This window comes from Labrus bergylta, chromosome 20 (genome assembly GCF_963930695.1).
Source record: "Labrus bergylta chromosome 20, fLabBer1.1, whole genome shotgun sequence".
Classification (NCBI taxonomy): domain Eukaryota; kingdom Metazoa; phylum Chordata; class Actinopteri; order Labriformes; family Labridae; genus Labrus; species Labrus bergylta.
The window spans coordinates 5,455,403-5,468,302 of NC_089214.1; the positions used below are offsets into that span (position 1 = coordinate 5,455,403).

General features: G+C 40.2%; 1 protein-coding gene across 1 annotated transcript in view; it reads left to right on the forward strand.

Moving 5' to 3' along the window:
* The window catches only part of myo3a (myosin IIIA), a 56,791-nt gene extending 44,489 nt beyond the window's left edge, over positions 1-12,302 (forward strand). The window contains exons 33-37 of the mRNA XM_065949075.1: positions 83-227; positions 4,120-4,211; positions 5,754-5,794; positions 9,677-9,925; positions 11,818-12,302. Of these exons, the coding sequence (XP_065805147.1) occupies positions 83-227; positions 4,120-4,211; positions 5,754-5,794; positions 9,677-9,925; positions 11,818-11,932 (642 nt within the window). The 3' untranslated portion in view covers positions 11,933-12,302. The remainder of the gene's footprint in view (positions 1-82; positions 228-4,119; positions 4,212-5,753; positions 5,795-9,676; positions 9,926-11,817) is intronic.
* Positions 12,303-12,900: the final 598 nt, after the last annotated feature.

Genomic DNA, 12,900 nt, shown 5'->3' on the forward strand with positions numbered 1-12,900 from the left:
TAATGTTTTAATATGCCGCAAATGAACCTCTCCAAGTCATTCTTTCTCCGCTCATCTTTTCTTCATTACATCTTTTCAACAGATCACAAAGGTTTCCCAGGACTTCGTGGCCCTGCAGCACAAGTTGAATGAAATCATCGAGGCCCATCAATCAAACCCCGAGAAGAACGGCATGTTTGTGAGAGGAAAAACAATGAACGGCCATGCTAACCAGAACAACCAATCAAGTGAGTTCATTGTGATTTACTCTGGGACAAACAGAATGTGAAGTATAATGATTGCACCACTGACTGCATGTGAAGGTGGACGACTTGTCTCAACATGAGCTACAGTAGTTGTACAAAAGTAAAGCCAAAATACCCCCCGCGACATGCGCTCACATTTAACACTGGAGGAGACATTTGGAGCCAGAGTTGTGCATCCAGCCCCTTCAGCTAATCAAAACACATTTAATTTACCAATAGAACAACAAAAATCCCTCAGGTTGGTACAGTCCATAGATTTGTGCAGACACTGACGGTTATGAAAATTTCACTGACTCTTGAGTTTGTATTTGTCACATTTCCTGCACACGGAGCCGCAGGAGCAGCATCTTTCAACAGAGCGGTCAATCATGGTGTTGTACTTCATTTTAAGCATCAAATAACGAAATAAAACCGAACACTTCACTGAAAAATTCGCACTAAGGCATAAAAACAGTATGGCAAGAACTGATTTTAATGTCAGAAACCATGTTTGAGAAGAAACATTTTGACCCACATCCCATATGTTAACATGGAGGAGTGTACGTTATCGCCTATACTGCAGCCAGTCAGTAGGGGGAGCTCTAAATGTTTTGACTTCGCGTTTGGGTAGCTGGTATGTTGATCATCTTTTAGTGCAGTCCATGGTTTGCACTGATTGACCAGAGGTTAATGTGTAGACCAGCTGAGAAAGATTGACAGGATCATATCTATCTTTCTGGCATCTTTTGTGAACTTGTTCCTCACAGACACAAAACTAAATGAAGTGTCTGTGAGAGAGCCGCGGTGTCTCTCCCTCAACACTAAAAATAAACACCAAGTTCCAGCTGTGTTTATAAATATCCAGGATTCATTTTTCTAAAGGTGTGTTTGCTTGTGTCAGCTGCTTCCACACTTTCCTTCTCCTTCTGAATATAAAAAATGATTTTTATTACAGTCGCCTCGCAGGAGACAGAGATGTTATCGACGACGCCGCTCTCTTGTCTCTCGTGCGGCGTGATTAGATCAGGAAACCTGGGAAAGTCAAGTGGCAAAACAGGAAGCGCTTCTCTTCCAAATGTGTCATCAAAAGTAAAATTTGATTTGTACAGGTGATAGGTGTAATTGCTTTCAGGACGGTGAGTGGAAGGGGGGGGGCGGCGGCTAATTGAAAGTTCACTGCTTTGCAAAATGGAGCTGGCAGCTAAAATGTCAACGCTGTCAAGCATGAAAATAATGTAATAACAATATAATTATGACAATGATTACATTTCCTTTGCTGACATCATGATTATTCCACCATTCATTGTGGACTTTTTGTGGAGTTTTCATGCAAAGAATTAGGTGTCTCTATGAATTTGTAAATGCACTGATTTATATGAGCCTGATTCTCACTAGTTAAACTTAGGGGGTTTGACATGATTTGTATAAAGCTGGCTCATATATTAGCTCAGTTCAAATATATACTGATAAAATATGATGTTCAGTGCCATTGCAGAGATAGATCAACTTTATTGTCTGTCCCAACAGTGACAGAAATTCTCCTTTGACAAGGCTCAAACGTTAAAAAAAAATCACAAACAACCATAATATGCTGTTGCGGCTCCAAAACTATGGCACGATATACCTCAGAACGTTAAACAGGCCTCTTCTCTGCCTGTTTTTAAATCTCTTCTTAAGACCCATCTCTTTTCCCTGGCCTTTGACACACAATTAGACGTCGACTTATTTATTTATTTTATTTATTTTTTGCGTGCCTATTCATTTTACTTTTAAATTGATTCTGTATTTCACATGTAGTTTTCTTTTATCTCATGTGAGCTGTTACGTATTTTATTTATTCTTCTGTACAGCACTTTGGTGAACTGTGGTTGTTTTAAAGTGCTTAACAAAAGAAGTTGGACTGGATTGAATAATGTGATTTGTGGAGTAATTGAAGTGTTAATAAGACATCTTTACAGGAGCTCCTTGGATCATATTGAGCAGAGCCAGGCTACCTATTTCCTCTGATTCCTTTTTAAGTTAAGCTAAGCTCCCTGGTTGTTCACTTCTTACATGCAGGTCTTTTCTGTATCTACTACTATCTGTATTTTTTTTCATGAAAATATATTCCTAAAGCTGACATTTTACTCCCATTACTTCACTTGTTCAGTTTCCTAGGGGTACAGTGTTTCTTTAAATGTGGGCATGTTTGACCTTTACAAGCTTTTCTTCTGCACAGCACATCGCCTGAGGTAAAGCAGAATGAATTATCTGTGTTTCTTCCAATGGCTGCTGCAACTCCCTACAATGTACAATTTTTTTACAGCCCCCACTAGGTCATTTCTCCAGTGACAGAGCCGAGCTGTCCTCATGCATTTTTAGTGACATAATAAACTTCATAAGAATAATTTGGGACACACAATTTAGGCAGAGCGGTGCCAGTCACACCGCTCTTCATGGGAAAAGGTCATCAAATGTTAATCACGTTTTGTGAGAAAGCGTTTCCAACAATTATGGCAGGAATTAATCAGAGGCTGTGTGAAATTGGCTCTACTTGTTTGAACAAAACACAATGACCTTTAGATGAAGTTGTTCAATAATATTACAAACTTTTCACCTGCGAGCTCGTGCACATGATGGATTGTTTTTTTCTGGATGTTTTCTCCTTGCATGAACAGTGATTGATAACGAGCAACAAGCAAAGGTCATTGTAATATGTTCATAATTGTTGTATCAAATGTTCAAGGAGGGACAGTGTAGCATTATATCAGGCATGACAGATATGATAAATCACAACACATGCTCTACAGTAGGGAAGATGTGATGCATGATAAGCCCCGCTGCACACAAACACAGGTCTCTCTTACTGTTCAATACAGTGCAGGGAATCGAACATGGATCGTCACAAAGTTAAAGGTCGCTTTAAGCGTGTCAAAGGTCGTTTCACGCAATCTCTGTTGGAAAAATTCGCATTGGTTCAAGGCCTTCGGGTTAAACTGGAGTGTGTATAGAAAACAGTTCAATAAGCACAGCAGAGTCAAGGGTCAGCATGGAGTCTGATAACAATCAACAGTCTCTATTGTGAACCAACCAACAATATGCCCGCTGTTTGATTTAAAGGATCAATCAAGCAACAATGACAGTGTACGTGTAATACTCACCATTCTGTTTCTGCAGGTGCAATCTAGGGACACATCTGCGATCATCGTCTGTTACCGTCTGATAGTCGAGATATACCTCTGGGAATGGAGGCCAGTGTTTCTGTAATCCCTGTGAAAACGGCGGTTAGAATTAAATGACTTCTAGCCAAGACTATCCGTGTGCCGTTTATGTCTGCGCTGTTAACACTGTCATTTCTTGGTCCATTTCATCCCTGGAGTACTGCCTGTTCATCTGTCTGTTGTGAGTCTCAGTTCAACTTGAGAATAAAACTCAAACAGCGGCTTCACTCTGGATTACTTTAACTGTATGAGCATGTACTTGACTAACGGGTCTTAAGTTTGCTGAAATCACATCATGATGCAGACAACAAAAGTCCTTCAACTCAGACATGTGATCATCATTCTCATCAATACGAGAAAAGGTGGTAACCATGGAGAAATCCATCACAGGAAAGGTCGAAGAACAATCGTCCCCTTCATAACATTAGAAAGACTGATATTAAGACCTCAGTATAAATATCCACAAATGCACCATTAATCGACAGCTTCGCTTTCAAATCTTGTGTAAAAAAAAAAAACGTATTAAAATGCATTCTGGGAAATGTAGGAAATGAGAAGATACAGATTATGAGTATGTTCTTCTATGTGTTTAAAACAATGAAGAGAATATTGCATCTATTGATGATATAAAGTGTGTTAAAAGTTCATTCTTCCTTATAAGAACATTACTTTTAACGCTCTTTGTTTCTTTTCAGCTGATAAGAGAATGTCTCGGACCCCCCGCAGGACCCAGCAGCCAAAGACCCTCAACACCCCGGAGGACTCCACCTATTACAACTTAATCCATGTGAGTGATAGAAAAAAAGTTTGATTCTTTCTACAACAAAGCGTTGCCTTCAGCCGCTGTGGGACACTGTAACTACGTCCCCACATATTGTCTTTCACAATGCTCTATTGATTGGCAACTTTTCTCTTTCTCTTGTTCTCTTAACTACAAATGTTCCCCTGGCAGCCAATAACAAAGCTGTCGAGAAACGTATGTTCCAGAGTTTCTTTAGCGCATTTGACAAATAACAATTTCCTTGACAAGTTTGTTTTTCTGTGTGATAAAGGCAGCTCCTGTGTTATTCTGGCTGACTGTGATGTTGGATTTTATTCAGTCAACAATAGCTCAGGGCAAAGCTGCTCATTCTGAGGAACTTGAGTGATTTTTAATAGAAAAACTGGAGCTACAGTTAATGCATCTAATAATTATTACCAATAATGAAGACCAGGCATTTATTGGGTTTAATGCGTTGTAACAATATTATTAAAAAAAACCATTTTCTGAATCATTTTAAAGAGGTCATATTCTGCCCTTTTTGGGGTTCATATATTTAATCTATGTACCTACTAAAGTATGTTCACAACAGCTAAAGTTCTAAAAAAGTGTCTGTTTTCATGTCCTGCCGCTCCACGCACCGGCTCGCTTCTGACTCTCTCTCTAAGGCTCTGAAGTGCCCACGTTCAGAGTCCACGTGTGCCAAGTCTGGTCTGATTGGTCGGCAGTCGCTCAGCACGGTTTTCGGAAATGTCACGCCCCTTTTACCATATTGGGAATGCACCCACTTTGGCTCCGAGGGCCGGGGAGCAGAAACATTAGCACCTTAGCACTACTGTGCTACCGCAGGCTACGGCATATCGTGGGCGTGCTACAGAAGTTAATGGGCGTGCAACATGAGCTGCTCGACTTGCCACAACGAGCCAATGGGCTTATGACGATACTAAATATGTTGATAACTATGACGTCAACATGTATAACAGTAAAGAGTTGACTACCTTTATTTATAATGATTACCATGGTCATAAACAAAAGTATTAAACAATCCCAACATTGACCTGATGTTGGCGATAAAGGAAATGTTATCACCAAAAGTTAGCATCAAATATTCAGAGTACATCCCCAGGGTGACATTCATTTGTCAATATTTGCAACAATTCATCAAAAAGTTGTTGAGATATTTTACTTGAATCAGCAGATGTCCTCACTTGGGCACTTCAGGAGAAGTCAGGGGATCACCTCAGTCACGAGGATTCATGAATGTTGGTTCAGATTTGTTTGTCGATCACTCGAATAGTTGTTGTGAAATTTCTCTCTGGGCTGATGTGTGGAAGAACTCATTTCAATCCCTCTCTCTATTCAGCTAGCACGGCTAAATGAATCTTTGGCTTACTGGTCACAATTTGTAAACCTTGAACCATTTGCTTTGTATTCTTGAGTTGAAATATAAACCACAAGATTTGAACCCACTTCTTCTTCTTCTATAAAGCACTTTCTTTTACCCGAGCAGAGATATCAGGAGTGTTTGATTGACGTGTAGTAATCTGTGCTCTGTCTTTCTCCATGCAGCGGTCTGTCCAGGACGATAAACGAAAGCCCAGGAAAGAGGAGTAAGTGGCCGGTTTCTTATTTCAAGCTAACTTTAACAACCTCTCACTGCTATTTAAAGAGGTTGGCGTGCTGCCTGCTGGCTGTGCACACCGGGTCCAGAGTAATGACTGCAGCCCAGCGCCGACATAAGGACAGTGTCTGGGACCGAACTTAATGATCTGCAGGATCACACACATCCTCTGTGAAATTAATTAGCCTCATCTTTCACACTGGTTACGTTTGCTCAATGTACTCAGTGAAACTTAATGTAAGGCATCAGAATATTTGATATCGAGGTTTATTTTAAACACTGGATGTAACTACAGATTAGAGCTTTGCTAAAATAGAAAAGTGTGAGGGGATGTGTGCATTCATGCATCAGTATATGCGGTCACAAGGTGAGCGTATACCAACCATAGTGAAGTGGGTGAAGATAGACTGAGAGGGGGGCTGGCTGAACAAGAAGAAAGCAGGGTACTTAATCACAGCAAGTCTGAAGACACACACACTGAAACACACACTCAGAACGTAAAACATCAAGGGTAATAATTTGTTAGCAGATAAATAAAGCCAGCGACGGACAGGACCAGTTTACATGCATCATTAAGGATGAGAAGGTCATGCAGGAAAGATGGCATCTCGTGCTGAAGCTGACAGCCGGGGTGGATGGGAGACGGGAGAGCGTGGGCGGTAAGACGAGTGGAACCTGAAGAGTAGACAAAGGTGATGATTGTAGTTCGGAGTAAGGAGTACAAAAGGTGGAATTAGAAAGCAGAGTTAAACAGGACTAGTGATTTGTGCCAAAAATATCTATATTCTATTGCTGATATTAAAGCACTGATCCATCACGTCTGTATTATACCCCTTATCTAAACATTTTACGTAATAGTCCTACGAGCAATGTCATAAAATCTTTCATGTTTGCCATTTTCAACCTTTGATGTAAATGTCATTCCTTTGGACATTGCCGTCCTCTTTACAGCAGAAACTGATGTCTTATCTTCTGATAGCAGCTTCAGCAGTTTGCTGAAAATAAAAACGGAAGAAAAAACAAGTCAGTCAGCGTGAGCAGTGAACCAAGAGATGATCCAGCCTCTGGACCAAACCTCGAACACTTAAAGGGCTGAGCTGATTCTGAGTGGCTGAACAAAACCCGCAGAAAATAAAAGAGCAACGACAGATTGCAGAAACGAAATCTCAGATCAGTGTAATGAAAAGCAGAAATAGTAGCATGCATGTTTTCCATATTCAATTTTAGTCTACGCATGCAGGTATCATAAACTATCCTGTGTCTCATTGGCTCTTTATTAAGGACACCAGGGCAGTGTTAACTTCTATGTCGGTCGACAAAATTACAGCATCAGTGTCACACTCATTTCCCAAGGTTACCTCCAGGGGGAACATAAATGTTTTAACCAAATTAAACAACCATCTGTCCTGAAGTTGTTTAGATATTTCACCCTAAACCACAAATATCAACCTCATAGTGGCACAAGTTGATAAGGCTGAACATCACTAAAATCATTTAGATATATTCAAGAAAACATTCTCAAGGTTCAAATCCATCCAGAAGTTTTAAATATTTTGTGATTCTATGAGAGCTTTGACCTCCAAGTTGTAGGTGTTAAGATAAAATATCTTGGTATTGTGCTCCAACCTTTATTAAACAAGTTTTCATTGTTGATCCAGAGCTACGACTAAAAAGTTCAATGTCATCGAGGTTTTGCCCTTTTACATATTCGTATCACATAATTCATAGAGCAGGGAGATGATTAGAGTCGGGGGTAAATCTTCACTTCAGCCTGAGAACAACACATTCATCAGGACTCATCAGCAGGATGATTGTGTACGTCTGCGGTTATGAGGTTAGGTCAAGCCACAGAATCACCAAAAGTGTTAGATCATCACGGTTTACAGGACCTCCGTGTGTACTCCAGCCAAGAAGACACTGATTTCCAATAGCAGTCTCTCTGCAATCTGTGAACAGCGTGTGGAACTTATTGACCTGCGCATGGAAATTCTCTTCTTCACACGTCTGTTGATGTTAAGGTCAGAGCAGGTTCAGCTTCAGAGCAGCAGACTGAGTGCTGCTGATGGTCGGCTTACAGTCGGGTGGGCAGAAGCTTTCAGACTGTGGGCTGGATAATCACGCTCTATTTGCACCTTTCCTCAGTTATATACAGGGGTGGAATGTAACTAAGTACTCAAGTAGGAATTATAGAGATGTTTCTCCTGTATTGGCATTTTATTTAGCAATATCACACAAGAGAGATCGTGACGGTTTAGGAGCCAAATTTAGTTTATCTCACAACAGGTTCCTAAGACGCTGACTAGACTCTTCTCCTCTGTCGCCCCCCGGTGGTGGAATGAACTTCCAAACTCCATTCGATCTGCAGAGTTCCTCTTCACCTTTAAGAAAAAGCTAAAGACCCAGCTCTTTCATGAATACCTACTAACTTAATGATGATGGTCTCCATATTATTGATGATGGATGGTGACAATGGTTTTTGTTTGATAACGACGACTTATAAGATGGTTTCTATACTGATTAGAGCTCTCAAGAACTGCCCTCAATGTTGTGCTTTGCCTCTGGTCACTTCCTGTCAGCACCTGTGTGTCCAATCAGACTCAAAGCTGATCGTTTGCTCTTACTGACATTGTTCCCTTTTTTCTAGATCCTTGCTTGTGTTGTACTTACTCTCTGATGTACGTCGCTTTGGATAAAAGCGTCTGCTAAGTGAATTGTAGAATCTTACGTAATCACTGAATTGTATTGTTTGGGATTTACAGTGGGTGTCCCAATCCTGCTAGAATAAAGGTTTAAATAATAATAAGATGACTGAGTAGATAAGGTGTGTGATCATAGAAGGGAAAGTGTTTTTTGACAGCCAAAGCCAGAGGTTTCTTAGGTTGTGATTTTGGCCTGGTTGTCATGGTTACGGGCTTTTATTCACACCATTGTACTGGTGTGTGGAACTGCAAACTACAGCAAAGCCCAGCAGCCGGGTCACTCCTGGGTTAGACTTTTCTCCTTTAACAGATGAACTGAACTGGGATTACTGGGATTCAGTCATAGGAGCGAGGCAACAGATAAACACGATGTGTGTGATATTCAGTACGACAGCAACACAGCAGTTATACAATGCCTCCTATATAATCAGGTTACTTGTTCAGAACTACCTGAAAACTTAAAAACCTTAGGCACAAACGTTGTACTTTTTACTTCACTACATTTGTCTTGACAGTTTCACATTTCAGACCCTCCCTGTTCAGTGACAAACATGTTCTCCTATTTCCAATTTGCAGCCCCATGACTTGTTTATAGAATAAAACTAATTTCATGTCCAGGAAATAGAAATAGAAATGGTCTGTAGGAGGAGGAGAGTCTGAATAAAACCTTTTGTCTCCTGCGCTGTAAGAACTAAACAACCTGAATGCATCAGTGGGTTTTTTTAAATGTCTCCTTTATCTCCAGAAGTCCAATTATACATTTCTTCTCTTCTCTTTTCTTTTTTTTTTTTTTTGTTAATTTGATCTATAAGTTAAGGCAACTGTTCATTAAATTCTCTGTGGGGGTGTGATGCTCTGAGGTGCATGTAGGTGTAATGAAGCTATTAAAACCACTTCCTGAGGTATGAAACTTTCACTTTTGTGTTCACAATATGATTACTCATGACAACAACATTAAAAAGAATGATGATTAAACACAGAGGAGATACTCAGTTTGCTCAACATCTCTCAAGGGGACATCACACTGGATGTTTTTTTTTGTTATACGATGGTTCAGTTCAGACCAGGATTTGGTTTTCTTGATTTTATGTGAACCAGGTCCTGAATGTCTATTTGACACCATCTCTATCATTTTAACATCCATCCCTCCTCCCGTCCTGTTTATGCTCCAGTCCAGGGAAGCTGCTGGATGTGGACGACCAGTACTACAGAGAACTGTCCACCAGCAGGTCTGAGCCGTCCCTCCCCACAGAGTACGCGTCCCCCAGCACCACGCCAGAGAGACGGATGTCCGTAGAGAGGAGAAAGTCAATGGACAGGAGGAGGTCCATGGACAGGAGACATTCTTCTGTAGCCAGCAGGCAGCCCAGAGAGCGTGCCGTCACCGAACCACGACCTCCAAAGCGTGCAAATGACAACAGGTTTGTCCCTGTCTGCTGGGTCCTTGATTCAAACGTGTTGTACTGTAAAGCTGAAAGAAAAGAGGATGAAGTCAGAGAAAGAGATTCATATATTTCACCTCTTTGTATACAGTACCAACTTTATGAATCCTGTTATATTGTCCACCAACAAATACATGAATCTTTAACCGTTTTCTCCCATAGCTCACTGCTCAGAACGCAGTTATTAATTACTAATATGGTGATGTTAACGACAAATCTGACACAGTGATTCAATATCTGCTTCTTTAATTCCTTTCAAATGAGCAGCGAGTTAATTTCCTGTTTTGGAGGCCTGATAGTGTACATGAAGATTGTGTAGCCTCTCAAGAAGGCAAATATTAGCTGACACTGAAATTCACATGACAACATTTGTTTTTAGTTTTTATTAAGTTTTTATCCACCACACTTCATGGTGTACATAAGGAACTCATTATGTGTCAGCACAAGGAGCAGATCAAGGTTTTTAATGGGCTCTGTTATCCTTCTCCTGCTGTCCTCTAATTTACTGTTTATTATACAGAGAATATAATAAAATGTTCTTTCATATCGTACATCTGTAGGGAAATTCCTCCTCAAAGTACAGAAAAGGCGATGCTGTGAAAATCTCCATTTCGACTTCAATGACTGAACTAGTTTCCCTCAGTCATTTATCTGTGTGTTTACAAGCAAACACTAATAGCAGGAGTGCAAATCCTGAGTCATTAACAAGCACTTCAGTTCATCGAAGAGACAGCATAGACGGAGATTAATCCCCACAATAATCCAGTTAACATTACACAAGATTAGAGGAGAACATTTGCCCTCTCAAAGAAAATAGTGTTTTCATTTTCAGAATCAAATTCTTAAGGATGCAAATTAAAGACAGCAGATGGATTAAACGACTCTGCCTCTTTAAGTGTTCAGTAAGGACTGTGTGTGTCCTACGAGTAGTTTTCACTATAAACAGCCTTCAAACAACTTTGTTTAGAAAGTTTAGAAAATGCTTATTTTTAACTATTTTTTTCAAGGTGCACAAACTACACCATCTCTCATGTGAGTAAAAAATCAATATTTTATATGAAACACTAACATCATCTTATTTGATGTCTCCTGGAGGCTCACACAAGACGCAGGTAATCCTGGAGCAAGATCGAGCCACATTTTATAAACAAAAACAAGACTTTGTTGTTGTTGTTTTTCCCGCTCTGCTCTAATCCTAAAGTTTTATGAAGGTTATGAAGTTAGCTGTTTATAACTTATTGTAGCTGCTCACTTGCTTCTAAAGAAGAGGCTGATTGTTTTTCTTGCTTTATAAAAAAAAAAAAGCTGACTGGCACTCCTGATAAAAATAAAAAAAAAATCACCTTCAGAAGGACCTACAGAAAGAATGGTTCACATGTACGGTCAACAAAGTGACCGTCAACTTAGCGGTTAGGTCTCGTCATGTATGGAGGCCGTAGTCCTCTGTGGATTCGTTCCTGCAAGTCCTACCCAAGTCTCTCTTCTGATTTTGTGCTCTATCCACTGTCCTGTCAAAACAACAGCTTCACTTTTCCTCTTTCAGAAGCTCTACAACTCCTGGGTGTGAGATTTCTTTAAGTTTAGAAGAAGAAGAAAACAGAGCCCCCCCCCCGCCCCCCCCCCCCCCCCCCCCCCCCCCTTGGTGTTTTGTATTCAGCTCAGTCAGAGGGCATATAGGGACAAATCCACGTACAGATCTCATCTGTTTTCCTGCACAGTCACCGCCTCGGACAGCACACGCAGATGATGAACGATTTCCTGAAGATGATGAACAATATGAAATCTTTTCAGCTCTTCTCTCTCTTGTTCTGTTTTTTTTTTTTCTTCTTCTTTGTGTTAAATTCCATTCGTCTCCCATATTGTTTCGACAGGCGCTCTGTTCCCAGAATGCCCTCCACCGAGAGTCATGCTGAGGAGAACCCGTACGACTTCAGACACCTACTGAGGAAGACCTCCCAGAGACGAAGGCTCATCAAACACTACTGAACACATGACTTTTTTTAAGCCGTTTGGCACACAGTCCGTCCAGATCTGTATATTTATGAGTATGTATTTCATCACAACTGTTTAGCTAACGACTAGAACGTCTGACTGCTTGATCATCCATCACCACCAGTCTTATTCATCTACATGCAGCTTAGACAGGATGACGCTTTATGTAAATAATAAACACCTTTAACACTGGCTGTAAATTAAGGTTTTATTTATGTAGCTTGTAAAGTAGACTATGCTCATTTTGCTGCATCAGTTTCTGGCTGGGTTTGAATTCATCCATAAACATTTCAACATGAAACAACATTGTATAAAATATCTATAGATCATGTAAATAAAAAAAAGCCATGCTCTTACACATGAATACTTTGTATTTCCATTATTGTTTCGAGTGTTGTGATCTTGTAAGAAGTTGAAATTCCCTTTTTTATTTTCTATAAAACAAAAGATTTTTCTACTTTGTTGTTATTTTTTAACCAAGCTGAGCAGCCACAATGAAGAATTAGTAATTTAAGATTTTTTTTTTAATTGTATTAGGCTTAATTTAAATCAAAAACACGTCCTGTTTGGAGGTCTTTGGTGGGTTTCAAAATGTCTCATGATATCAGTAGCAGCTGTGTCATCTTGATATCAAACCAACCCGTTTAAATTCCCCCTTCGCGTGCTCGTCTTATTCATATCAGCTTCTTTGAGATTCAACCTCTCAACCTTTATGTGACATTTTGAAGGAGAAAAGCCCCACAGGGAGTGTTAGTGACTCCCTGGTGACATTCTCACTGCGCACACAGACACATAAAAAAAGAAAAACTACAAAACACACACACACACACTGGAGCATCTGTGAAGGACTCCAACTCCCACCAAACCTGCACAGGAGGAAGGTTGTTTATGACCATTTAGAGAGATGGAATAATTATATGTTTGTTCCAATAAGACATTTAAAATATCCTTTAAACCCTTTG